At 50.9% G+C, this 26,725-nt stretch overlaps 1 protein-coding gene across 2 annotated transcripts in view; it reads right to left on the bottom strand.

Moving 5' to 3' along the window:
• Window positions 1-1,151: 1,151 nt before the first annotated feature.
• The window catches only part of A1CF (APOBEC1 complementation factor), a 38,374-nt gene continuing 12,800 nt past the window's right edge, over window positions 1,152-26,725 (bottom strand). The window contains exons 5-11 of one of the 2 annotated variants that reach the window (XM_064145649.1): window positions 23,134-23,298; window positions 17,468-17,565; window positions 14,777-15,047; window positions 11,385-11,569; window positions 6,484-6,620; window positions 5,202-5,335; window positions 1,152-1,303 (exon numbers count right to left, since the gene is read on the bottom strand). In XM_064145649.1, coding sequence (XP_064001719.1) covers window positions 1,152-1,303; window positions 5,202-5,335; window positions 6,484-6,620; window positions 11,385-11,569; window positions 14,777-15,047; window positions 17,468-17,565; window positions 23,134-23,298 — 1,142 coding nt within the window. Of the gene's footprint in view, window positions 1,304-5,201; window positions 5,336-6,483; window positions 6,621-11,384; window positions 11,594-14,776; window positions 15,048-17,467; window positions 17,566-23,133; window positions 23,299-26,725 lie in introns of both variants that reach the window. The other variant, XM_064145648.1, reaches the window with a different exon arrangement.

Here is a 26,725-nt window from a genome sequence, read left to right on the forward strand (position 1 = left end):
TCTGGCTTGGGAAAGGCGAGGGTGAAGAAAGGAGAAGCCTGATGTCTGGAGGGGCTAGCTGGAGCTAATCCAGCCTTCCCCTGCCCCACACCACAGTGGCCACGGGGACATCTCTTGTGAGCACAGGCTGCTGCTTCTAACCACACCCCCACTGGTGTCTATGTATCTATAGAACACAGTCATAGAAACAGAGAGGTATTTTGGTTGGAAGAGACCTTTGGTTGGAAGAGAGTTCAACCCTTAGCCTACCAAACCACCACCAAACCATGGCCCTCAGCATCACAGCTACACAGCTTTTCTATCCCTCCAGAGACTGGGGTTCCACACTGCCCTGGGCAGCCTGCTCCAGGATCTGGCAGCCCTCTGGGGGAAGAAATTGTACCTCGTGTCCAATCTAAACCTCCCCTGGCACAACCTGAGCCATTTCCTCTTGTCCTATTCACTTTTCATTCAGGAGCAGCGCACAATCCACAGCCCTCTGCAGCCTCCCTCTCAGGGAGCTGCAGAGAGTGAGAAGGTTTCCCCTCACCCTTCGTTTCTCCAAACACCCCCAGCTCCCTCAGCTGCTCCTCCCCAGCCTCCAGAAGGTCTCCAAACACCTCCAGCTCCTCAAGGACCTCTTGTGGAGAAGGCCCCAAAACTGCACTCAACACTCAAGCTGTGGCCTCAGCATTGCCCATCATAGGGGCACAATCCCTGCCCTGCTCTGGCCACAGCATTGCTGATGCAGGCCAGGCTGCTGGTGGCCTGCTCGGCTAGAATATATATATGATATATATTGGCCATCTCTCTCCCTGTATATGTACATACCTGCACTTGAGAGCCACTCCTTTTCTGGGCTGAGATTTTGCTTTCCAGTGCAAAAAAAACCTGAAGTTGATTGATTTTTTGTTTGTTTGTTTTCTTTCTTTCTTAATTCCTCCTCTCCCCTCCCTCCCCCTTCCCAGAAAAAAAACAAAACAAAACAAAAGAAAAAAACCCAAAACAACCCAAACCCAAACTGTTAGGAAACTTAAAGACCTATGAGAAGAAGCCTCCCAGCTACTAAATAACTTCAGGAGACAGCCGAGGTGGCGGTGCCGGGGGCGTCAGCGCTGGCAGGCTGGCGGTGCCGGCTGCGTCTGCCGGGGCTTGCCGCGCCGGGGCTGGGCTCAGAAGGCTCCGTAGCCGTCGCTGCGAGCGGGCACGGCGAAGGCTGGGTAGGCTTCGTAGGCTGCGTAGGTCGCCAAGTCCTGTCCCATGGTCACTGCTTGCTTCAGCTGAGTGGCCGTGACGGTGGCAGCCGCGTTAGCAAGGGTGTACCCTGCATGGGAAAGGAGGGCGAGAAGCGCAGGGTAAGGAGAAGGTGTCCTGAGCAGAGTGCCACCTGCGCAGCCACCTTTGCTGCTGGGATGGGGCTGGTGAAGGCACCAACTCGTTCAGCAATGAGAGTCATGGAACCATATGTTTGGGGTGGAAAAGGCTTCTAAGAGCAGTAATCATCAACCCAAGCCCACCATGGCCACTAAACCCCAGCTGCTGTTGCCACACCTTTCTGGAACATCTCCAGGCATGAGGACTCCACCATCTCCCTGGACAGCCTGTGCCAATCCCTGACCACTCTTGCATCAGAGGAATTTTTCCTCAGCTCCAACCTAACCTTCCCTTGGCACAATTTCAGGCCACTTAGAATCATAGAATCAGTCAGGGTTGGAAGGCACCACAAAGATCACCCAGTTCCACCCCCCCTGCCATGGGCAGGGACACCTCACACTAGATCAGGCTGCCCAGAGCCTCATCCAACCTGGCCTTAAGCACCCCCTGAGATGGGGCTTTCACCACCCCCCTGGGCAATCTCTTCCAGGGCCCACTTCCTCTCCTTCTCTCACCTGAGCCTAGGGAGCAGAGTTCAAGTTCCACCTCACTGCAGCCTCCTCTCAGGGAGCTGCAGAGAGCAATGAGCTCTGCCCTCAGCCTCCTCTTCTCCACACTGCACACCCCCAGCTCCCTCAGATGCTCCTCCCCAGCCCTCTTCTCCAGACCCTTCCCCACCTTTCTTGTCCTTCTCTGCACCTACTCCAGACCCTCAATGTCCTTTTCTTGCAGTCAGGAGCCTAAAACTGAAGGCAGTACTCCAGGTGCAGCCTCACCATATAATTAGAATAATCTACTTCAGGTAAATAGGTCACTGCTGGCATTTCCCCCCCATGGTAAAGGGAATAGAACTCTGATAGAGGAATGCAGCTTCTCACACTGCCCGAGTCGTGTCCCCCCTCTGACTCTTGGATTATTTTTCCCCTCAGGCTTTCATTTTCAGGGTGTTAGCAGTGCTTTGGGCACATCCTCTATTGTATGGCATGAGGAGGAGCAGGAAAATTAGGTAATGTAGAGGCAATGTGGAGAGGTTTCGTGAAGAAAAATACAGCTCTGATGCCCTTCACAATCAAAATACACGAGAGGCACGTCAGGGAGGAGCAGAACTCCCCATGGGTGATCTTGGGCAGGAGATATTTAGTAAATGGGACTTTTCCCCCTCTCCTCCCCATCAGTTTCCAATGGAAAATGTGGTTTCAACACTTCAAACTACTTCATGGGAAAATGTTCCCTTAGCTAATTTAAAATGAATCACTGGGAAAACAAACATCATTCGGGGCTGGTTGGTCTGAAAGCAGCTTCTTGACCAGACCACAAGGTTTTGTTGTGAAAGGATCAAGGAGCAAGACAAAGCCCACATCTGGGAAGAGCAGCCTGAGTTCCTCTGTGGGCTTTGTTGGACCAGCATCTGCTTCCAAGCCACATCTTCCAGGGTCTAAAATCTCTGACTGAGCAGCCAGAGAAGGGCAGCAAGTCTGGTGAGGGGCCTGGAGCACAGCTCTGTGAGGAGAGACTGAGGGAGCTGGGGGTGTGCAGTGTGGAGAAGAGGAGGCTGAGGGCAGAGCTCATTGCTGTCTGCAGCTCCCTGAAGGGAGGCTGTAGCCAGGTGGGGTTGGGCTCTGCTGCCAGGCACCCAGCAACAGAACAAGGAGACACAGCCTCAAGCTGTGGCAGGGCAGGTCTAGGCTGGATGTGAGGAGGAAGTTGTTGTCAGAGAGAGTGATTGGCATTGGAATGGGCTGCCAAGGGAGGTGGTGGAGTGGCCATGCCTGGAGGTGTTGAAGCCAAGCCTGGCTGGGGCACTTAGTGCCATGGTCTGGTTGATTGGGCAGGGCTGGGTGCTAGGTTGTGCTGGCTGAGCTTGGAGGTCTCTTCCAACCTGCTTGATTCTATGATTCTGAGATCAGTCAGAGCTGAAGTCCTTGTGGTGGGAGAATGGAGACATTGGGCATCACTGAAAGGCTTGCTGAAGGTGTTACCCTAGGCGACACCATGAGATATTCACTGCGGGTGTCTGAAGAATGTCAAGGCCCACCTGGACATGTTCCTGTGTGGTCTACTATAGGTGATCCTGCTCTGGCAGGGAGGGTTGGACTTGATGATCTTCAGAGCTCCCTTCCAACCCCCACCTATCCTTGCTGCTCAAACTATCTTCTTTGCATCAGCAAAAGGAGGAGCTTCAACTATGAATTGAGAATAAAAGAATCAGGGAAGCCCAGCAGAGGGGTTGGAAGGGAACTCTGCAGATCACCCAGTCACACAGTCCAGAATCCCAGCATGGCAGGGATCAGAACATACTTCTGGAGATCACCCAGCCCAACCCCCTGCTAAAGCAGGGCACCCACAGCAGCTTGCCCAGGAGCACAATGCCCAGGGGCAGTTGGAAGCTCTCCAGAGAAGAAGACTCCACAGCCTCTCTGGGCAGCCTGCTCCAGGCCTCCAGCACCCTCACAACAAACAACTTTCTCCTCCTGCTCACATGGAACCTCCTGGATGCCATTTTGTGCCCACTGCCCCTTGGCCTCGTCCTGGGCACCACTGACAAGAGCCCGGCCCTGGGCTCCACTGTCAAGAGCCTGGCCCCAGCCTCTTGCCCTTCACAGCTCCTTTAGCTCTTGCTGAGCATTGCTCAGCTGCTCTCTGGGGCTGCTCTTCTGCAGGCTCTCAGCCCCAGGGCTCTCAGCCTTTGCTGCTCACGGACCTGCTCCAGGCCCCAGTCTGTCATTTCATGAGTATCTGCCACTATCAGAAGAGCAATCTGCTGCTACCTGAGGCTGAGCTGGGCTTCAGCAATGTGTGTTGCAAAGCAAAACTTTAATGTATGTCAATTTGTTGAGTTTCCAGGGCAAATAAATCAGGTTGGATGAAAGGAAAAGGAGAGATTCTAATTAAGCAGTAAGTGGAGGCTGGATTGAATACAGGGCCCATGTGGTTTCCATGCTGCAGCAGCCTGCACAAGCCCAGACAAATTGATTTTCCTGTGGCTTTTGTGGACTCCTGTGGCAGGAAGCTGGATAGATTTGGGGTTTTTTTTTGTTGCTTTTTGTTTTAAATCCATCCTCGAGACACTCCAAACGAGCCAGTAGTACTGACTAATGCATTCCTCATATGCAGCTTTGGCATGTGTGGCTCCCACTGCATCATGCTGGAGAGCATGATGGAGGTTGTGCCTCTGAGCTGGGATCAGAGCCTCACTTGCAGGCTTGCCTCATTCCTTTGATGGGTGAAGAACAAAGATGGTTCAAAAGGAGCTGGGGGTGTCCAGGGAGGATGGATGCACCACGGATCAACCAGCTGGGCACCTCTGCAGTGAGGAAGAGCTAGTAGTAGCATCAGCCAGACTGCTGCCAACAGCAGGTCCAGGCAAGGGACTCACCCCAGGTGTGGCATTGTCAGGTCTGGATTCTGCATCCTATCCAGGGATCCCAGTTGAAGGAGGCAGCCATAAACTGGAAGGAGTGGAGGAGAATTGAATAACCAGGATGAGGCCCTGAGTGGTGGGGGATCCCCATCCTTGGATGTAGCCCAAGAAACCTACTCTGTCTGTGGCATTGACCCTGCAGGCAGCTGGGTCAGAGCAGAGAGGTCCACATAGCTGCCTCCAGCATGAGTCACTCTGTGCTGTGCACATCGAAACTTGAGCAGCCCTGGCACAGAGCTAAGCAACTACACAGGCAATGAAGAAGTCACAGGCAAAAGTAACCTAGACCAAAGCAGAGGCATGGGATGAGGAATACAACCAGATCTGACTTCAGTGCCCAGAAATGAGTTCACCTGTGACACCCACCAGGCACAAAGCAGGAAGAATCATACTCCAGGGCACCTTCCCTGTAGGGAGCTTGCCCTACCTGGAAAGGCTGGCGCTGCAGGAGGCACCTCTGCTGCCTCCGTGGGAATCCCCAGCGTCTGCAGGGTGTACTCCGCTGCATAGGTTTTGGCTTCGTCAATGTAGGCACTGAGCTTGGGTGGTGTGAAGGGATGTCTGTGAGGACAGCAAAGTGTTAGTTTTGGGGAAGCTGATAGGAAAAAAAAAGGAAGTTATTTCAGAATCCAAGCATGTTGGGGTTGGAAGGGACCTCGGCAGACCACCCAGCCCAATGCCCTTGCCAAAGCAGGGCACCCACAGCAGCTGGCCCAGGAGCACAATGCCCCAGGGTGGGGTTGGAAGCTCTCCACACAAGTTGATTCCACAACCTCTCTGGGCAGCCTGCTCCAGGCCTCCAGCACCCTCACAACAAACAACTTTCTCCTCCTGTTCAGAGGGAACCTCCTGGCTGCCACTTTGTGCCCACTGCCCCTTGGCCTGGCCCTGGGCACCACTGACAAGAGTCTGGCCCCAGCCTCTTGCCCCCCACAGCTCCTTTAGCTCTTGCTGAGCATTGCTCAGCTGCCCTCTGGGGCTGTTCTTCTGCAGGCTCTCAGCCCCAGGGCTCTCAGCCTCTGCTGCTCACAGAGCTGCTCCAGGCCCCTCAGCAGCTTTGCAGCCTGCCCTGGCCTCTCTCCAGCAGTTCCCTGTCTCACTGCAACTGGGGAGCCCAGAACTGGACACAGTGCTTCAGATATGTCCTCAGTAGGGCAGAGTAGAGGTGGAGGAGGACCTTTCTTGGCCTGCTGGTCACTTTTAATGCACACCATTGGCCTTCTTGGCCATGAGGGCACTTTGCTGGATCATGGGGAACTTGTTCCCCAGCACCCCCAGGTCCCAGTAGTTCAGCCTCTGACCTGTACTGGTGCAGGAAGTCTGCTGCAGGTCAAGTTTATCTTTAAATTACACAGCAACAACATTTCGAGGTCAGCAATGTATCAGATCATCTTTGGAGCTGAATTATCAGCCTGGTCCTTCAAGCTGCTTTCTTTCCGCCACAGGAGCCTAATGCACTCTTTGTTTTTGTCCTCCAAAGCACCTGACTCTGTGTGGCTCTCTGTAATCTGTGCACCAGCAGGGAGAGAGCACCAAGCATGCCTGACATTGCCAGCAGCCTGCCTTAGGTTGTGGTTACTATTTTTTTCCTCCCTGAGATGTCTATTGGAAAAGGGGAAATAGGGACCCGTGCAACTGTGGTTTGAGGAGAGATGCTAGCTCAAATGCCATCAAACAAAGGATGGTCTACATCTCAGATACTGACGTACATGGTGGGGTTCTGGCTGGCCAGGGCAGGGATGGTGACTTTGTAGAGGAAGAGCTGCCTCTGGTCTTGGCCGATGGCAGAGTGGAGCTGGTAAACAGGCTGCCCCCAGTTGTTTTTCTGGCAGATTTCTTCTAAGATCTAGAAAGAAGAAAAGAGATTTGGGGGCAGATTAAGTTCACAGAGCCACACACAGGATTGTTTTGGTTGGAAAAGACCTTTAACATCACCAAGTTCAACTGTTACTCCAGCACCACTAAACCGTGTCCCTCAGCATCACATCTAAAGGGCTTTGAAACAGCTCCAGAGATGGGGTGGGGATTCAATCATGTCTCTGTGCAGTTTATTTCTTTTCACCCAGCCTCAGTTGTTGTGGCACCTTCCTTGAGGCTTAGTTGAATGGACCTTAGGGGGAACGGAGTGAAGCTGGAGATGGGTAGGTTCAGCCTGGAGGTGAGGAGGAAGTTGTTGAGCATGAGAGTGGTGAGAGGCTGGAATGGGTTGCCCAGGGAGGTGGTTGAGGCCCCATGGCTGGAGGTGTTTAAGGCCAGGCTGGATGAGGCTGTGTGCAGCCTGCTTTAGGGTAGGGTGTCCCTGGGCATGGCAGTGGGGGTGGAACTGGCTGCTCCTTGTGGTCCCTTCCAACCCTGACTGATTCTGTGATTCTCTGATTCTAAACATATATATGGCAGACAATATGCTGTATACACCTTGGAGCATACAATTCACCTAAAGGTTTTAGACATTACAGAATCCATCAAATTCCTGCAGTTAATTGTTGCTCTGTTGAATTGGCTGCTTCTGTCCCGTCGGTGATCAGCTGTTTTATTCTTTTATCAGTGTGATTTGCTTTGAATTCCTCCCCCCAGCCAGAAGCTCTGTCTTTGCTCTTCAGCACAGCTCTAAGCCACTGGGGTCACATTCATCTTCCCTGCTCTGATGGCTGCCTGGCTCAGGGGGTTACAGCGCAGTGCAAGTCCGAAGAGTCATCTTTCTATTACAAAAGAAATGAAAGAAACTAAGAAGGAAGGGGGGGAACAAAGTCTGTTTCCATCCAATTAATTATCTGGACTTCAACAGACGAGTTCTTTGCAAGAGAAGAGCTGAACCACATTGCCCCCAGCCTTAGCACAGCTGATGCCAGGGTCATGAGGAAACACTGCCTGGAAGTGCTCTTGCTTTGGCTTTGTATTCCTCTTCTTTCACCCACTGCTGGATGTGCTGTGCCGGAGGGATTTGGACACAGCCTGGTGTTCTTCTGCCTCCCTGTGAGTGGAGCTCAGACCTGCTGTTGTTTTCACACAGATATGCAGGTTGGAATGAGATCATTCAATCCAACCATTAACCTAACCAGCCCTAAACCACATCCCCAAGCACCACATCCAAACGACCTTTAAACACCTCCAGGTTTGGTGACTTGACTACCTCCCTGGGCAGCCTGTTGTAGCATCTAGAAAGGACACAAGACCTGACAGCTGAGAAGATGATGGGTCTTGGGGCTTTGTGGGGTTACCCATACTGCAAGCTAGGTCAGCTGGAGACCCCCAGACACCTCCAAAATGTGGTATCACAGAATCATTGACTGATAGAGTTGGAAGTGATTTCTGAAAATCTTTGAGTCCAACCCCCTTGCCAGAGCTGGGTCATTTAAGGGAGGTCACAGAGGACCATGTCCAGATGGGCCTAGAAAATCTCAGAAGGCAGAGACTCCACCACCTCTCTGGGCAGCCTGCCCAAGCACTCTGCTACCCTCAAAGTTCCTCCTCATGTTTAGATGGAATTTGCTGCATTCAAATTTATGCCCAGAGCCTCCTGTCCTGTCCCTGGAAAAACTTACACTTAGTTGTACTGCAAATGAAATGGTAAGATTTAAATGCCACTGCTGCTTTGAACTTTGCTCTTTTAACTCCAGCTGAAGTTCAGCACTTTGTAGTGCAAATGATCAAATTATGGTCTCTTCTGCCAGGCACCCAGCAACAGAACAAGGAGACACAGCCTCAAGCTGTGCCAGGGCAGGTCTAGGCTGGATGTGAGGAGGAAGTTGTTGTCAGAGAGAGTGATTGGCATTGGAATGGGCTGCCCAGGGAGGTGGTGGAGTGGCTGTGCCTGGAGGTGTTGAAGCCAAGGCTGGCTGGGGCACTTAGTGCCATGGTCTGGTTGACTGGGCAGGGCTGGGTGCTAGGTTGGGCTGGCTGAGCTTGGAGGTCTCTTCCAACCTGCTTGATTCTGTGCTCCCATGATTCTATGACTCTTGTTGACCAGTCTTTGATACAGGCAAAAGCCTGCCACCAGAGGTTCCAGATGGCATTTCTGCTGCCTCCTTCTTTACCTCTGCAGCAGCTGAGAACTCATTCGGTGATCGCTGTGCCCCAGCCAGTCCCACAAGTGTTAGATCACCCTCAAGTCCTTCTCTGTTCACAAACAGTAGGTCCAGCACTACCCTTCGCTAGCTGGTTTCCTCACCAGCTGTGTCAGGAAGTTCTCCACACACTCGAGGAACATTCAGGGCTGCTTCCTCTCTGCTGTGTTGTATTTCCAGCAGGCATCAGGGAAGCTGCAGTCTCCCACAAGAGCAAAGGCCAAAAATTACAGAACTTCTGCCAGAGGCAGACGACCTCTGAGGGTCTCTCCTGAGCCTATGTAACATTATGCCTAAAAAAGATTCATCCTGGTTGGGTGGTTTGTAACAGACTCCCACCAAGACATCTGCCTTCCCAACCTTCCCTCTGTTTCTTACCTGTAGGCACTCAAATCTGTCATCACCACAGAGTCACAGAATGCTCTGGACTGGAGGAGACCTCCAGAGGTCATCCAGTCCAACCTCCCTGCACTCAGCAGGGACATCCTCCACTAGAGCAGGTTGCCCACAGCCCTGTCCAGCCTCACCTGGAATATCTCCAGGGATGAGGCCTCGACCACCTCCCTGTTGCAGTGTTCCAGCAGCCTCATGGCAAAGAACTTGTTCCCCACATCCAATCTCAGTCTGCTCTGCTCTAATTTCAAGCCCTTGCTCCTCATCCTGTCCCTGCAGGCCTTTGGAAATAGTCCCTCTGCAGCTTGCTTGTAGCCCCTTCAGGTACTGGCAAGCAGCTCTAAGGTCTCTCTGGAGCCTTCTCTTCTCCAGGCTGAACACCCCTATCTCCCTCAGCCTCTCCTTGTAGCAGAGCTGCTCCAACCCCCTGATCATATTTGTGGCCTCCTCTGGACCTTCTCCATCAGGTCCATGTGCTTCCTATATTGAGGACTCCAGACTTGGTTGCAGTACTCCAGGTGAGATCTCCCCTGAGCACAGGAAAGTGGCAGAATCACCTCTCTGGATCTTTGGATGCAGCCTAGGCTGCCAATGGCCTTCTGTGCTGCAAGCTCACACTGCCTGCTCCTGTCCAGCTTCTCCCTCTCCAGTGCCCCTGAGTTCTTGTCCTCAGGGCTGCTTTCTCTTACCTCCTGCCCCAGCCTGTGCTGACACTGAGTATTGTTCTGACCCAGCTACAGGACCCTGCACTTGCTCTTGCTGCACCTCATGAGGTTCACCTGGGCCCAGTTCTGCAGCTTGTCCAGGTGCCTCTGGCTGCCATCCTGTCCCTCTGGCGTATGGAGAGCACCACTCAGCTTGGTGCCATCTGCACCCTTACTGATGGTCTCTCTGTCCCACCGGCTGTATCACTGATAAAAATATTGAACAGCACAGGTCCTTGAGGGACACCACTTGGCACTGCTCTCCATCATCAGTCTCAAGACAACCCTTCCTGTCATGCAGGGCCACCTCCCTGCCTCTCCTTCCTTGCCTATCCCTTCTGAAAGGCCTGTAGCACTCCAGTGCTCTGAGAGATCCCACCAGATTTCTGTGCTGAGCACTAGCTCACAGTTTTCCTGAGGCCCACTGGCTTACAGCTTCTCCCGCTTGTTTCCAATGCTGTGTGCATCAGTGTGGATGTGCTGCAGCTAATCTAAAGCTATTGCCACCTTCTTGTAGCGAGGAGTCCCAGCTTCTGCCTGGCTCTTCTCAGATGCTCCTGTAGTTGCCGGTTCATCACCCTTACATCCTTGCTGCCATGAGCCATTCCCATGCCATTCCCTGCCTCCAGTGATAGGGCACTGACAGCACTCCCTAGCTCCTCACCCTTCAAACACCAGTGTGCTGCCCTTGGGCTTATTTCCAGCCAACCCAGTTTTGTGCCCTTTCCCCTTCCAATCCCATTTCAAGCTCTTTCAGTGAGCCTTGCCAGCTCCTGAGTTAGGGTCCTTCTACCCCTTTCACAGAGGTGTATCCCACCTGTTGCCAGCATGCCTGGTATCCTGTAAATCAACCCATGATTAAAGAACCCAAAGTCCTGCCAGAGACGCCAGGCTTGGAGCCAGACATCAGTCTTCTGGCTCTTCTTATTCACTCCCTCAGCACACCACACAGCTGGGGGGATAGAGGAGAAGACTGCTTGAGCTCCTGATCCCTTCACCAGTTTTCCTAAGGCCTGAAGACTCTTCTCTTTGCCTTTGGACTTCTTGTCTTCACTTCATCACTGCCTACCTGAGAGCTCAGCAGTGGCCATTAGCAGTGGACCTGGCAGTGTTGGGTGAGGCGAACAGAGATTGAGCTCCTGATCCCTCAACCACTTGTCCTAAGGCAAGTCCTAAGTCTCTCTTTGTCACTACTTCATGACTGCTTACCTGAGAGCTCAGCAGTGGACCAGGCAGTGTTGGGTGAGGATAACAGAGCTTGAGCGCCCAATCGCTCAACCACTTGTCCTTGCCCCTACTTCATCACTGCCTACCCGAGCGGTGCCTAGCAGTGGACTTGGCAGCTTTGGGTTAGTTGTTGGACTGGGTGATCTTAAAGGTCTTTTCCAGCCTAGCCAATTCTCTGGCAACCCCTGCTTGAGGTACTGCCTCTTGGTGTTCCAGACGTACCTGCGGCGCGAGTTTGATGCCCTGGGGCTTTAGCGTGACGTGGTTCATCGGAGTGAGCTCCATCCCTGGCAAGAGGTCGTAAAGTTTCTCCTCTCCCCTCTTTTCTCCTTTGAGCTGGTATCCACGCCCCAGGCCCGCGTACGCCAGGTAGCCGCGGCCTCCCAGGCCTCTAACTCCCGCAGCCCCTACAGGTACACTCATGTAAATTTCTAGGAACGTAAGAAGGCATTACACTGAATCAAATCACGGGAAGAGTCACCCTGATTCGCCCTGAAATGGAAAAGTTAGCTCCACCGCCCGGCTTGGGAAGGAGGAAGCCTGCCGCTGGGGTAACCCAGGCTCCACACGCACACCCTTGCCTCTGGGCTTGCACAGGGGAAGCTTTCTGGAGCCCTGCTTCTTTCTGACCCCATTTCCTTCTTTCTGACCCCATTTCCATCTGCTTCAGTCAGTTTGGATTTTGTGCCACCTTCTTACCCGGAATTACAGGTGAGAGGTGACAGCTGGCAGCACTTGCAAGTGTCACGGATTTGAGACTGGGCTCCTAAATTGTAACTGAAAATCTCCAGAGGTTTGGAAAGTGCATCCCAAACAGGGCTGCAGGGAACAAAGGACACAGATCTATCTCCTTTGATTGGGTGGTTGCTGTTCTACATAATCTGAGGTGCAGATCGTTCTCTCTCTTGCCCTCTTGCTTGCCTGCTTTTCCCACTGCTTCTCTCCCTTTGGCCCTGCCTACCTCTCTGTGTCACTGTTGTTTGGGCTATGGTAAGAACACGGGCTGGGAGTGGGGAAGAGAGAATCATCTGTTAGCTGGTAACAGCCTAGGCTTCATCCAGGGGGGATGAGCTGGGATTTGTTGTCTAGTTGTCCATGTATATAGCTATTTCTATACCTTTATTACCTTTTATAGGTATACCTTTCTGCCTTTTATATATACACATATATATACATACACCTTATATATATATATATACCTTACATATATACATATATATACATGCACACCTATATACACATCTTTATATATATATACCTTTGTATATATATATACACGTGTATATATACCTTTCATATATATATACACACATATATATATACCCCTTTTATATATATATACTCCTTTTATATATACATATACCTTTTATATATATACACACACATATATATACACCTTCTATATAAATACACACATATATGTACATATATATATACTCCTTTTATATATATACACCTTTAATATATATACTCCTTTTATATATACATATACCTTTTTTATATATATACACACCTTCTATATAAACACACACATATATGTACATATATATACTCCTTTTATATATATACCTTTATATATATATATATACATGTATATACATATCTATACACCTTCTCTCTATATATATACCATTTTATATATATACATATATATATACTTCCTTTATGTATATACCTTTTATATAGATACACATATATATCTATCTATATATAAACCTTTTATATATCTACATATATAGACACACACACCTTTTATATATATATATATACCTTTTATATATACCTTTCTAAATAATACTTTCATTTTACTTCCAAACTTCTGTGTGGTCATTTACCTTTGGGAGGCAGGAGGAGGTAAATCCCAAACTCTAAGAGGTATAAACCCATTACAGCCACACACTGGGTGTAATTTCAGCTTCTTGAAGAACTCAGAATTCCCATGTTTGTGTGAACCAAAATCCTTTCTTTCTCCCCACTGTGCTTCTATTTTACCCTGGAGAACCCTACTTAAGGATCTGGAGTGACTATAAGGCAAAAGAGGCCTGGTGGCTTATCACAGCTACAGCTTTTCCTGTGCAACCTTCACTGAAGCTGGTTGCACCTCTAGGGGCAAAAACATGAGAGGTAGCAAGGGAAATTCCAGCTCATCTAACTCTTTCCTTGGGAAGTGGGGAAAAAAATGGCTGGGATAGCCCTTGTCAGCACTAATGGGGTGTCATGCAGCTCCCCAGCCTTCTTGGGGGCACAAGTTGACTGCTACAGGTGCCATTTTTGGAAGGAAGCTCAAAGGGTCAGGCTTATCTTTTGGTTGGTTTTGGGGTTTTTTGGTGAGGTTTTTTTATATTTTTGCTAGCTTCTAAGCAAATTAATTCTGCACTTACCAAATTTTGCCTGCAATGGGGTTTCATCTGGGGACTCGATTTGGTCCCAGGTGTGGTCATCCAAGACCAAAGGCAAAGGCCCAGCATCTTTCAGAATTAGGTCAGTGATTCCATCCCCCACTCCCCCCAAGAAAGAAAGAAAGAAAGAAAGGGAGAAAGAAAGAAAGAAAGGGAGAAAGAAAGAAAGAAAGGGAGAAAGAAAGAAAGAAAGAAAGAAAGAAAGAAAGAAAGAAAGAAAGAAAGAAAGAAAGAAAGAAAGAAAGAAAGAAAGAAAGAAAGAAAGAAAGAAAGAAAGAAAGAAAGGAAGGAAGAAGAAAGAAAGAAAGAAAGAAAGAAAGAAAGAAAGAAAGAAAGAAAGAAAGAAAGAAAGAAAGAAAGAAAGAAAGAAAGAAAGAAAGAAAGAAAGAAAGGAAGAAAGAAAGAAAGAGAAAGAAAGAAAGAAAGAAAGAAAGAAAGAAAGAAAGAAAGAAAGAAAGAGAAAGAAAGAAGAAAGGAGAAAGAAAGAAAGAAAGAAAGAAAGAAAGAAAGAAAGAAAGAAAGAAAGAAAGAAAGAAAGAGAGAAAGAAAGAAAGAGAGAAAGAAATAAAGAGAAAGAAAGAAAGAGAGAAAGAAAGAAAGAAAGAGAGAAAGAAGGAAAGAGAGACAGAAAGAAAGGGAGAAAGAAAGGGAGAACGAAAGGGAGAACGAAAGGGAGAACGAAAGGAAGAAAGAAAGAAAGAAAGAAAGAAAGAAAGAAAGAAAGAAAGAAAGAAAGAAAGAAAGAAAGAAAGAAAGAAAGAAAGAAAGAAAGAAAGAAAGAAAGAAAGAAAGAAAGAAAAGTCTTCAGTTACTGACTTCAGTGGTGGCTCCCTACCCTGCCTCAAGGCAATGTGACCTCCTTGTGAAACTCTGTGGCTTTGGGTTGGCAAACACCAGGAATGCTGACTCTTTCCCTGCAGCCTTCAAAGCAAAGAGGAAACCCAGTGGAGAGCTGTGCTGGTGGCTGTTGGAGGAATCTGGCTCTGAATAGGGGAAAAGAAAATTGTTTGATTTGCTCTTCCCTGCTGGGGCCAAACCCAGAGGAGCTGTGGTTTATTTACACCACACCACGGAGGAGTCTGGAAACCTCCTTCGTGAGAAAGATTACTGCACCCTTAGGAAGGACAGAGCCTAAAAAGTGTGTTTCCCATCCCTGTCTGTAAGGGACGCAGGATCCAGTGCCCTCGGCATGAGCGTAGGCAGGACAGGCATTACCTCGGATGGAGGGGGGCCGGATGAGGCTCCTGTTGCCGAGCCCTTTGGTAGCAGGGAAGTGCAGGCTGGGGATAGCTGCGTAGGCCTGGGGTGCGTAGAACACTGGGGCGCCCAGGTAGGCGGCAGCAGGGTCGTAGAGGTGCCCGAAGGCGTAGGTGTAGTCTCCTTGCAGCACGGAGCCTCTGCCGCCCGTTCCCCGCGTGTAGCGGACGTAGCTGTCCTTGTCGACAGGCTTGGCCAGCGTCACCTCGATCGGGGACCCGTCCAGCACCTTCAGCCAGCACGGCAGGGAGAGAGCAGAGAAGCGTGAGCCTGCAGAGCACACGGGGATTAGACTGCCCGGGGAGGCGATGTCCTCACTCGGCTGCAGAGCTGGGCACAAGCAAGTTCGTGGAGCTCAGCAAGGGCAAGGGTAGGGTCCTGACCCTAGGGAAGAACAACCTCCTGCAGCGGGACAGCTGAGGGGGGAGCTGCTGGGAAGCAGCTCCATGGAGGAGCTGAGCTGCCTGTATGAAGAGACAGGGCACTACTGGAGAGTCCAGTGGACGCTACAGAGCTGCTGAGGGGCCTGGAGCAGCTCTGTGAGCAGCAGAGGCTGAGAGCCCTGGGGCTGAGAGCCTGCAGAAGAGCAGCCCCAGAGGGCAGCTGAGCAATGCTCAGCAAGAGCTGAAGGAGCTGTGGGGGGCAAGAGGCTGGGGCCAGGCTCTTGTCAGTGGTGCCCAGGGCCAGGCAAGGGGCAGTGGGCACAAAGTGGCATCCAGGAGGTTCCCTGTGAGCAGGAGGAGAAAGTTGTTTGTTGTGAGGGTGCTGGAGGCCTGGAGCAGGCTGCCCAGAGAGGTTGTGGAGTCTCCTTGTGTGGAGAGCTTCCAACTGCCCCTGGGCATTGTGCTCCTGGGCAAGCTGCTGTGGGTGCCCTGCTTTGGCAGGGGGGTTGGGCTGGGTGGTCTCCAGAGGTCTTTTCTGGGCCCTACTGTGCTAGGATTTTGTGAAAGCTAAAACCTCTGTCCCCAGGCTGGGAGAAACCCTGGCTGGGTCAGGGTGTAGCATGTTGTGAGCCCCCAGCCCTGATCGCAGTTGGGAGAGGCTCGTTAACCGAACTAGCCCTGTGGTGAGGCAGTCAAAGGCTCTGCTTCCCGCAGAGCCGTGTGTAAGGCAGCGAGGCCGTACGTGCTCCTAGGAGGAGAACAGAGGCGCTAAAAATAGGAGTGGGGTTAACACCTCTTTGGGAACAGCTCTCGCGTTACAGTGCCGTGAATTACATGCAGTGCAAGAAGGACTAAATACAGCAACCTCCTTGCAAATCCACCACTGAATTTGGAGCAGATGTTTTGGGCTGACCTTGTTTGTCCTGGTTTGCCATTCACATGCTGCCCCGAGAGTGTTTTCCTTGGCAGACAGGGAAGAGGGATGTGAGTGTCAGCCTAGGGGACCTGTAACCCTTCCTTTGCTTGTCCTCATTTTGGGTTTTCTCTGCCAAAAACTCCGAGTGACAGAACTATGGAATTGTTATGCTTGGAAAAGACCTTGAAAATTATTGAGTTCAATCCAAACTGAGGGCTCAGTGCTGGGGCCAGATCTGTTTAATATCTTTATCAGTCATCTGGATGAGGGAACTGAGTGTAGCCTCACTGAGTTTGCAGATGCCACTAAATTAGGTGGCAGCAGTGATCTGCTGTACGGTAGGGAGGCTCTGCAGAAGGATCTGCTCAGGCTGTGTCAGTGAGTCAAGGTCAGTTGTATGAGGGTTAACAAAGCCACGTGCCGGGTCCTGCACTTTGGTCACAATAACCCCATGAACACTTCAGGTTGGGAGCAAAGTTGCTGCAAACTGCCCAACAGAAAAGGACCTGGGAGTGCTGGCTGGCAGCAGCTGAAGATGAGCTAGCAGTGTGCCCAGGTGGCCAAAGAGGCCACCAGCAGCCTGGCCTGGAGCAGCAATGATGTGGCCAGCAGAAGTAGGGCAGGGATTGTGCCCCTGTGCTGGGCAATGCTGAAGCCACAGCTTGAGTGCTTGGTTTAGTTTTAGGTTCCTCACTCCCTGAAGGACATTGAGGGTCTGGAGCAGGTGCAGAGAAGGGCAAGAAAGGTGGGGAAGGGTCTGGAGAAGAGGGCTGGGGAGGAGCATCTGAGGGATCTGGGGGTGTGCAGTGTGGAGAAGAGGAGGCTGAGGGCAGAGCTCATTGCTCTCTCCAGCTCCCTGAGAGGAGACTGCAGCCAGATGGGGGTTGGGCTCTGCTCTCTAGTCTCAGGGTATAGGAGAGGAACTGGCCTGAAATTGTGCCAGGGAAGGATTTGGTTTGAGTTGAGGAAAACATTCTCTGCTGTAAGAGTGGTCAGGGATTGGTACAGGCTGCCCAGGGAGTCGTCATGCCTGGAGGTGTTCAAGAAAGGAATGGCCACGGCACTTGGGGCCATGGTTTAGTGGCCATGGTGGGGTGGGGCTGATGGTTGGCCTGGATGGTCTTGGAGCACTCTTTCAACTCAAACAATTCTGTGATTCTATGATTATCTAACCCTGGTTGTCAACTTTGTTTCTTTTGCCTCTGAAAAAGGAGTTCAGGATTGTAAGAGATGCTGGCAAAGAGCTAACACCTCCCAGATGTCCTTGTAGCTAATAAAGCAGGCAACTTTGCTTCATCTGCCTCTAATACATTGCACATGAGCCCAAGCTGGTGTCTGCAGCAGCTTTACCTTCCCATTCAAGGCCTTCATAGCTTCCACTGCGTGCTCTCGTTTGTTGAAGTGTACAAAGGCATAGTCTCGGATTTTCTTCACTCTCTCTACTGCACCTGCAGAACAGGTTGGAAAATGAGTTAGGAATAGGTAGCCATTGGAAAACACACATCTGGAAGAGCAGGGGCAGAATGACTCCCTTGTCCTACTGGCCACACTAGACACTTCTGTGTCTACTCTCTGCAGCTTTTCCTTGTCAGCTGCTTTCCTGCTGGGAACATCTTGGCACTGAGATACTCAGTACTAATAAGTTTGTCTCTGAAATAAGCACATTGGTCCCGTTCCCTGTGGTCACAAGCTTTAGTTATCTGCTTTTTTCTCCTCTAATTGTCCATTTTCCCCAGTCCTGTGGGCTGGGAAGCACATCCTCAACCAGCCCAGCCACCAAAACTAACACTTGGGGTGGTAACAATACCCCAAACACATCCTTTGGTGATACAGCTAAGAGATGTTGAATGACTCTTCTGGTGGCTTCTTACCCTTTAAAGCTGAGCAGCTGCAGAGGGAAATATCATCTTGCTGCAAGAAGCACTCACTTAAATAACTGCAGGAGAAAAGATCTTTCTTTAGAGATCAGGGAGAGTAATTAGGAGCTCCAGCAGACTAAATGAAGCCTGTTCCAGCCTATAACATGACCAGCCTGCACATCTTCAAAATGACACCAGGACAATCAGCAGCACTTGGTGCCCTTCTGGGATCAGAAGGGGAATTTCTAGGCCTGAAGTTGTGGCAGCTCTATGCTGATGCTTTGTTTACCAATCCAGGTTTTAAAGACCTCTCTGTGCTTTGAAAATCCCATTTCTGCTTCCTTAATGGCTCTCAGATGCTTGCCTGAGCCTAATATCCTGCCCTTCCCTGCTTCTGCCTCTGCTGGGGCAAAGCAGTGTGATACCAGCCCTCAGGTCAGCTCCATCCCTCTGACAGTACAAAAGAAATTGAAGGAATTGAATCCCGCATCAATAAGTTTGCAGATAGCAGCAAGCTAGGAGCAGGTGTGGAGCTGTTGGAGGGTAGGAGAGCCCTAAAAGAGAGACCGGGCCAGGCTGGATGGGTGGGCAGAGGCCAATGGAATGAGACTGAACAAGGCCAAGGGCAGGATTCTACACTTGGGCCACAACAACCCCAAGCAGCACTACAGGCTGGGGACAGAGTGGCTAAGAGCAGCCAGGCAGAGAGGGAGCTGGGGGTGCTGACAGAGGGGAGCTGAAGAGGAGGCAGCAGTGTGCCCAGGTGGGCAGCAGAGCCAATGGCATCCTGGGCTGGCTCAGGAACAGTGTGGGCAGCAGGACAAGGGAGGTTCTTCTGCCCCTGTGCTCAGCAGTGGTCAGGCCACAGCTGGAGTGCTGTGTCCAGTTGTGGGCTCCTGAATTGAAGAGAGATGTTGAGGTGCTGGAAGGTGTTGAGAGAAGGGCAGCAAGGCTGGTGAGGGGCCTGGAGCACAGCCCTGTGAGGAGAGGCTGAGGGAGCTGGGGGTGTTTGGCCTGCAGAAGAGGAGGCTCAGGGCAGAGCTCATTGCTGCCTGCAGCTCCCTGAAGGGAGGCTGTAGCCAGGTGGGGTTGGGCTCTGCTGCCAGGCACCCAGCAACAGAAGAAGGGGACACAGCCTCAAGCTGTGCCAGGGCAGGTCTAGGCTGGATGTGAGGAGGAAGTTGTTGTCAGAGAGAGTGATTGGCATTGGAATGGGCTGCCCATGGAGGTGGTGGAGTGGCTGTGGCTGGAGGTGTTGAAGCCAAGGCTGGCTGGGGCCCTTAGTGCCATGGTCTGGTTGATTGGGCAGGGCTGGGTGCTAGGTTGGGCTGGCTGAGCTTGGAGGTCTCTTCCAACCTGCTTGGTTCTGTGATTCTGTGATTCTATCTATATTGTCCCCTTCAGCACACTTGGAGAATGTGACCTTCCTGCTGGAAACTTTACCAGGGACAAGGGTTTATGCCAAAATCCCTAGGGAGCAAGGGCAGGGCTTTTCAGTGAGATAAGTGATGATGTCCTCAGACACTGAATTTGGCACAGATTGAAAGGGGGCCACTTATGCTGCCTTACACCTCTAGGTGCATGAGCAGCATTCCTGGTAGAGTCTGTAGTGATGTATGCCATTGCTCTGGCATGGAGACCTTTGGATTATAGCTCCTTTGGATCCTTAGGAAGGGAGATTTAGACTGGACATTATGAAGAAATTGTTGAGAGTGAGGGTGGGGAGACACTGTCACAGGTTGCCCAAGGAGGTTGTTGCTGCCCCCTCCCTGGAGGTTCTGAAGGCCAGGCTGGATGAGGCATTAAGCAAGCTGGGCTGGTGGGAGGTTTCCCTGTCCATGGCAGGGGGTTGGAACTGTCTTTGAGGTCTCTTCCAACCCAACTCATTCTAGGATCCTGGGATTTTCAATTGGTTGACTTCTTATTGTCAAAACAGATTCTTAGTGTCCTGGGCAATGTCCTTAATGTCCTTCAGGCAAGCAGTGTGTCCTCTTGATTGTTCATGTCCTCTTTAATGTCTTTGTCAGTGATCTGGATGAGGGCATTGAGGCATCCTCTGTAAGTCTGCAGATGACACCAAGCTGGGTGGTGTGTCCTTCTGATGGAGGGTAGGGAGGCTTTGCAGCAGGATCTGGACAGGTGAGACTCCTGGGGCAAGGTTCATTGGATGAAGTTCAAGAAGGCCAAGTGCCAGGTCACCTTCCTGCATCACAACAACCCCATAGGGAGCTACAGACTTGGGGATGTGTGGAAATCTGTGACTCAGTCAGGGACCTGGGGGTGTTGGTTGGCAGTCACCTAAATGTGGGTCAGCAGTGCCCAGGTGGGCAAGGAGGCCACCATCAGCCTGGCCTGGATCAGCAATGGTGTGGCCAGCAGGATCAGGGCAGCGATTGTGCCCCTGGACTGGGCACTGCTGAGGCCACAGCTTGAGTGCTGGGGTCAGTTTTGGGCTCCTTACTCCTAGAAGGGCATTGAGGGTCTGGAGCAGGTGCAGAGAAGGGCAAGAAGGGTGGGGAAGAGTCTGAAGAAGAGGGCTGGGGAGGAGCATCTGAGGGAGCTGGGGGTGTGCAGTGTGGAGAAGAGGAGGCTGAGGGCAGAGCTCATTGCTCTCTACAGCTCCCTGAGAGGAGGCTGCAGTGAGCTGGGGGTTAGGCTCTGCTCCCAAGGAACAAATGCTAAGAAGAGAGGAAGTGGCCTCAAGACTCCTCAGGGGAGGATTAGGCTGGACATCAGAAGAGACTTCTTCCCTGAAAGGCTTCTCAAAGACTGGCACAAACTGCCCAGCGAGGTGGTCGAGTCCCTGTCCCTGGAGATGCTTGATAGAGGCAAAGATGTGGTGCTGAGGGACATGGGTCAGGTCCAGCCTTGGTCAAATTAGAGAATGGTTGGACTGGAGGATCTGGGAGGGCTTTCTTTCTAACCAAAATGATTCTGTCAGATATAGATATAGATGGTATATAGATACAGATACAGAAATAGATGATATAGATATACAGATATAGATATAGATGGTGTAGATATAGATACAGATACAGATACAGATATAGGTAAAGTTATAGATATAGATGTAAATAAATAGTAAAAATATTAACCAGAAATATTAAAGGGACAGGAAAAGCTCCAAAAGAAACTCATAAAGAGCTTTGCATTGCAGCCTAGCAGAAAGACAAAGATACCTGTCAGGAGCAGCAGTGCAAAGTTAGTGGAGGCAAAATGAAGCTCTGTAGTGCCTGCTGAAAAATTAATGGCAGGAAGTGAAGAGGGCTGAGATGAAAGGCGAGTTCCCGTTGCCAGGCAGGGGCTGCTAATGCCTAATGGACTGTGTGGCTTGGAGAGCTGCAAAAATAGGTTATTTTTACTTTGTTGGGTTTGGGTGGAATTTCCTCAAGCTGGAACCACTCAGAAGCAAAAATCTCCTTTGAAAGCCAAGCAGGGTTTTGATTCTGAACAAATCTACTCACTGTTGGGAGAATCTCACCCTAAGTGCATGCAATGCACACCAGGATACATCCTGCACTCTGTGATCAACTCTGATTGTTCACAAATTTACAGAAGGATGTGGGAGGTTTTTTTAATTTTTTTAATGTATAAAAATGATAATAAAATTCAGATTTAGGCAGCTGAGCTAAAAAGCACTTGTATTATGGAGCAAAGCTGGAGGTGGGGAGAGTCAGCCTGGCCGTGAGGAGGAAGTTGTTGAGCATGAGAGTGGTGAGAGGCTGGAATGGGTTGCCCAGGGAGGTGGTTGAGGCCCCATGGCTGGAGGTGTTTAAGGTCAGGCTGGATGAGGCTGTGTGCAGCCTGCTCTAGGGTAGGGTGTCCCTGGGCATGGGAGGGGGGTTGGAACTGGCTGATCCTTGGGGTGCCTTCCAACCCTGACTGATTCTGTGATTCTATAATTCTAAACAACTATGTAACATCATCCTTAGCGCAGGAAAAGATTGCTGCAATCACACAACTGCTTCTCTCTTTCTAAGAAAGATCAAAATGGTTAAAAAGAAAATCACTTTTATGACTCTGGCATCTCCACAGAATCACAGCATCATAGAGTGGCCTGGGCTGGAAGGGACCTCCAAAGGCTATCCAGTTCAAACTCCTAGGACTCAGCAGGGACATCCTCCACTAGAGCAGGTTGCCCACAGCCCTCTCCAGCCTCATCTTGAATATCCCCAAGGCTGGGGCCTCAATCACCTCCCTGGGCAACCTGTTGCAGTGTTCCAGCAGTCTCCTGGCAAAGAACTTTTTCATCACATTCAATCTCAAACTGCTGTGCTCTCATTTCAAACCATTGCCCATGTTGCTGTCCCTGCAGGCCTTGGGAAACAGTCCCTCTGCAGCCTGCTTGTAGCCTCTGCAGGTACTGGCAAGAAGCTCTAAGGTCCAAATTATAGAATTGTCTCAGTTGAAAAAGACCTCTAAGATTGAGTCCAACCTCAGCTTAAGTCCACAATGGCCATTAAATCATGTCCTCAAGTGCTCCAAATCACCCTAAAGCAGTTAGTACTGCTGTTTGCTGGAAATGAAGCAGCCCATAATGTGATGACAGTATGTCAGGTACAGCAGCCTGTGTTGGTCATCACAGAAACATGGAGAGTGTTGGGTTGGAAAGGACCTCAAAGTTCATCCAGCTCCAACCCCTTGCCATGGGCAGGCACACTTCCCACCAGCACAGCTTGCTCAAGGCCTCATCCAGCCTGGCCTTCAGCACCTCCAGGGAGGGGCCAGCCACAGCCTCCCTGGGCAACCTGTGCCAGTCTCTCCACCTTCCTGAGCAAGAATTTCTTCCTCATCTCCATTCTCAACCTCCCCTCTGCCAGCTCAAAGCCATTGTCCCTCATCATGGCACTCCCAGCCCTTGACCAAAGTCCCTCTCCAGCTCTCCTGGATACTGGAAGACATCTCTGAGGTGTCCCTGGAGCCTTCTCTTCTCCAAGCTGAACAGCCCGAGCTCTCCCAAACTGTCCCCAAAGGGGAAATTCTCCAGCTGCCCAACCACCACCCTAAGGATGATTTTTGTGGCATTACCCATGACCATGTCAGAGTGGAAAACCAAAACTCAGTTATTTTTATCTCTTCCTTGGGCACTTGCTGAATGCCAAACTATTTCCACTTGCAGCACTACAGTTAGGAGCCACCATTTCAATGGGTTCCTACCTGGTTTGATGTTGTTGAACTCCTTTTCTATGGTCTCTTCAGTGGTTGAGAGCATGAGGTTCCTCACATAGAGGATTTTTACTGACAACATGGTGTCTTCATCCACCTCCACTTCAGGTTCTGCCCAGTCCACGGCAATTGGGTGTCCCCACAGCTGGATCCTCCCTTTCAAGGAATTGGCATGGTTAGTGTCAGACAGGCTCTGGTTGCTAGGTTCACAGAGGGTTTGGGGTTGGAGAAGACCTCCAAGATCATAGAGTCCAACCATCAACCCAACACCACTATGTCCATTAAATCATGCCCCAGAGTGCCATGGCCACACCTTTCTTGGACACCTCCAGGTGTGGAGACTCCATCTCCTCCCTGGGCAGCCTGTGTCAGTCTCACCACCCTCCTATTGAAGAACTTCTTTCTCAGCTCCAGTCTAACCCTGCTTTCCCTCAACTTCAAACCATTCCCCCTTGGCCTGTCTCTAGATGCCCTCAGCATGAGTCCCTCTGCAGCCTTCCTGCACTTCAGTCACTGGCAGCAGCTCTGAGGTCCCCTTAGAGCCTTCTCCTCTCCAGCCTGCACACCCCCAGCTCCCTCAGCCTGTGTTCACAGCAGAGCTGCTCCAGTCCTTGCCTCATCTTTGTGGCCTCCTCTGGCCTCACTCCAGCAGCTCTGTGTCCTTCTTGTGCTGGGGATACTAGAGCTGGAGACAGGGTTGGAGGTGAGGTCTGAGCAGAGCCAAGGGGCAGAATCCCCTCTCTTGCCCTGCTGCCCACACTGCTCTGGCTGCAGCCCAGCACACAGCTGCCTTTGGGCTGCAGGAGGCCACTGCTGGCTCCTGGGGAGCTGCTCAGCACCCAGCATCCCCAAGTCTTTCTTCAGGGCTGCTCTCAGGCCAAACAATGATGTCCCTCTATGTGAATATTTGAAGTCATAAGGTCCCTGATGGGTGAAGATGCAGCAGAAATGAGTAGAAAGGAGGGACACGAAAAAGTCAGGAGTCATCCCTTGAGATATTTAGGGTGAAGCTGGATAGGGCTCTGGATCCTGACCTAGTGGAGCATGGCCCTGGTGATTGCAGAGGCAGTTGACCTGGATGACCTTTGGAGACCATTCCATGAGCGTGAGTGTGGAGAGGAGCCCATGGGCTGTACACAAATTGTGGCAAGCTGCTGAGGAGGAGGAGATAAAAAGAGCAAATACAAGGGGCAGTTCAAGGTGACATGGTGGCCATGTTATCACACTGAGGTCCATAACCATGTGCATTGAATCACCTAACCTGGTAAGTCATTGATTAGTTAATTAGTGGTGTCTAATACGTAACTGCCTGCTACAGGCATGTCTCAAAGCTACTGGAGACACAGTGATGAGCAGCAGGACACTGGGTAAGGCAGAGGCATCTCTACAAGGTGATGGTGTCTTCTCCAGGCAGCAATGATGCCTCTTTCATACATTCACAGAGCCACAGAATGGGCTGGGTTGGAAGGGATCTTAAAGATCATCTAGGGACAGAAGGTGGCCCAAGACCTCATCCAGCCTGGCCTTCAGCACCTCCAGGGAGGGCACAGACACAGCCTTCCTGGGCAACCTGTGCCAGTCTCTCCCCACCCTCACTCAAAACTTTTTCCTCCTCTCCACATTCACTCTCCCCTCTCCCAGCTCAAAGCCATTGTCCCTCATCTTGGCACTTCCAGCCCTTGTCCAGAGTCCCTCCCCAGCTCTCCTGCAGCCCCTTCAGGTACTGGAAGGCTGCTCTGAGGTCTGCCTGGAGCCTTCTCTTCTCCAGCCTCAACTGCTCCAATTCTGCCAGCCTGTCCCCACAGGAGAGGTTCTGCAGCTCTCTGATCATCTTGATGGCCTCCTCTGGTCCATCTCCAGCAGTGCTGGGGACCCCAGAAGTGGATGAATTGCTGCAGATGGGATCTTTCCTCCTCCTTTTGTCCTTAGTCCTTTTTGCACCCCTTGCATGGTAATCTCCCTCCCTTTTCTCTTCAGAAAAGAAGAGAAGGGTTGAATCCTAGAATCAAGCAAGTTGGAAGAGACCTCCAAGCTCAGCCAGCCCAACCTAGCACCCAGCCCTGCCCAATCAACCAGACCATGGCACTAAGGGCCCCAGCCAGCCTTGGCTTCAACACCTCCAGGCACAGCCACTCCACCACCTCCCTGGGCAGCCCATTCCAATGCCAATCACTCTCTCGGACAACAACTTCCTCCTCACATCCAGCCTAGACCTGCCCTGGCACAGCTTGAGGCTGTGTCCCCTTGTTCTGCTGCTGGGTGCCTGGCAGCAGAGCCCAACCCCACCTGGCTACAGCCTCCCTTCAGGGAGCTGCAGACAGCAATGAGGTCTGCCCTGAGCCTCCTCTTCTGCAGGCTGCACACCCCCAGCTCCCTCAGCCTCTCCTCACAGGGCTGTGCTCCAGGCCCCTCCCCAGCCTTGCTGCCCCTCTCTGGACACCTTCCAGCATCTCAACAACTCTCTTGAATCAGGAGCCCAGAACTGGACACAACACTCAAGGTGTGGCCTGAGCAGTGCTGAGCACAAGGGCAGAAGAACCTCCCTTAAATCTGCCCTTCCACTCTCAGTGAGAGCCCCAGCTTTCATGAGCTCTGCCTGTGACACAATTTTTCTCCAGCAGTTTTAATCAGCCCAGCAGCTAATTCTTGGGAAAGACAGTAGGGACCACTTTGTGTCTCAGAAGCAGGCAAAGTGTTAGAGAGCCCTTCCAAACCATCAAATTAAATTCTGCCTCTTCTGCAGATTTCCTCCACCCCCCAAAAGAACACAAACCAAACCAAAACCCTTTCTGTGAGGCTTTTTCCTTTTCTCTCTCCTATCTATGACATGAAGGTTTGGTCCCTCAAAGTCTTAATTATGCTAAATCCGAGAAGAAACATGGAGATATCTGTGCCAGCAGAGGGAAAAAGAGAATCCTGCAAAGCATTCTTGAAGAGATCTGAAAAATGTAATCCTGTGATGCATCTCCTCTTGGATAACTCATCAAAGATGAGAGAGGGGCTCCAAAAGAGAGAAAATTAGAGGGGGAAGGCAGAATTTGGAGTACTGATAGGACAAGGAGCAATGGCTGGAAGCTGGAGCACAGGAGACATGAGGAGAAACTCATGAAGAGAAATTTCTTCATGCTGAGGGTGCTGGTGGCCTGGAGCAGACTGCCCAGGGTGGTTTTGGAGTTTCCTTTTCTAGAGGCTTTCCAAACTGGCCAGGATATATTCCTGTGTGGCCTCCCCTGGGGGATCTTGCTCTGGCAGGTGGGCTGAACTGGATGATCTCTGGAGGTCCCTTCCAAACCTAACATTCTGTGATTCTGTGAATGGAAAAACACCGCTTCATGCTAGGAGGGCTCATGAAGGTGCTGGGATTCAGAGATTGAAAATGGGCAGCACCTCCCAGTCTGACCCTGGATGTTAGTCACCAGAAGTAGAGAGATGGGTGCTAATGACAGCCTGGAGAAATGAAATGTCATGTGGGCCTTTCTGAATTGTTATGTTCTTGGTCAACAGTGGAAGTAATACCAGAATCCCACCACGGTGGGGTTGGAAGAGACCTCTGGGGATCAGTCAGTCCAAGCTCCCTGCCAAA

This window comes from Pogoniulus pusillus, chromosome 6 (genome assembly GCF_015220805.1).
Source record: "Pogoniulus pusillus isolate bPogPus1 chromosome 6, bPogPus1.pri, whole genome shotgun sequence".
NCBI classification, from domain to species: Eukaryota; Metazoa; Chordata; class Aves; order Piciformes; family Lybiidae; genus Pogoniulus; species Pogoniulus pusillus.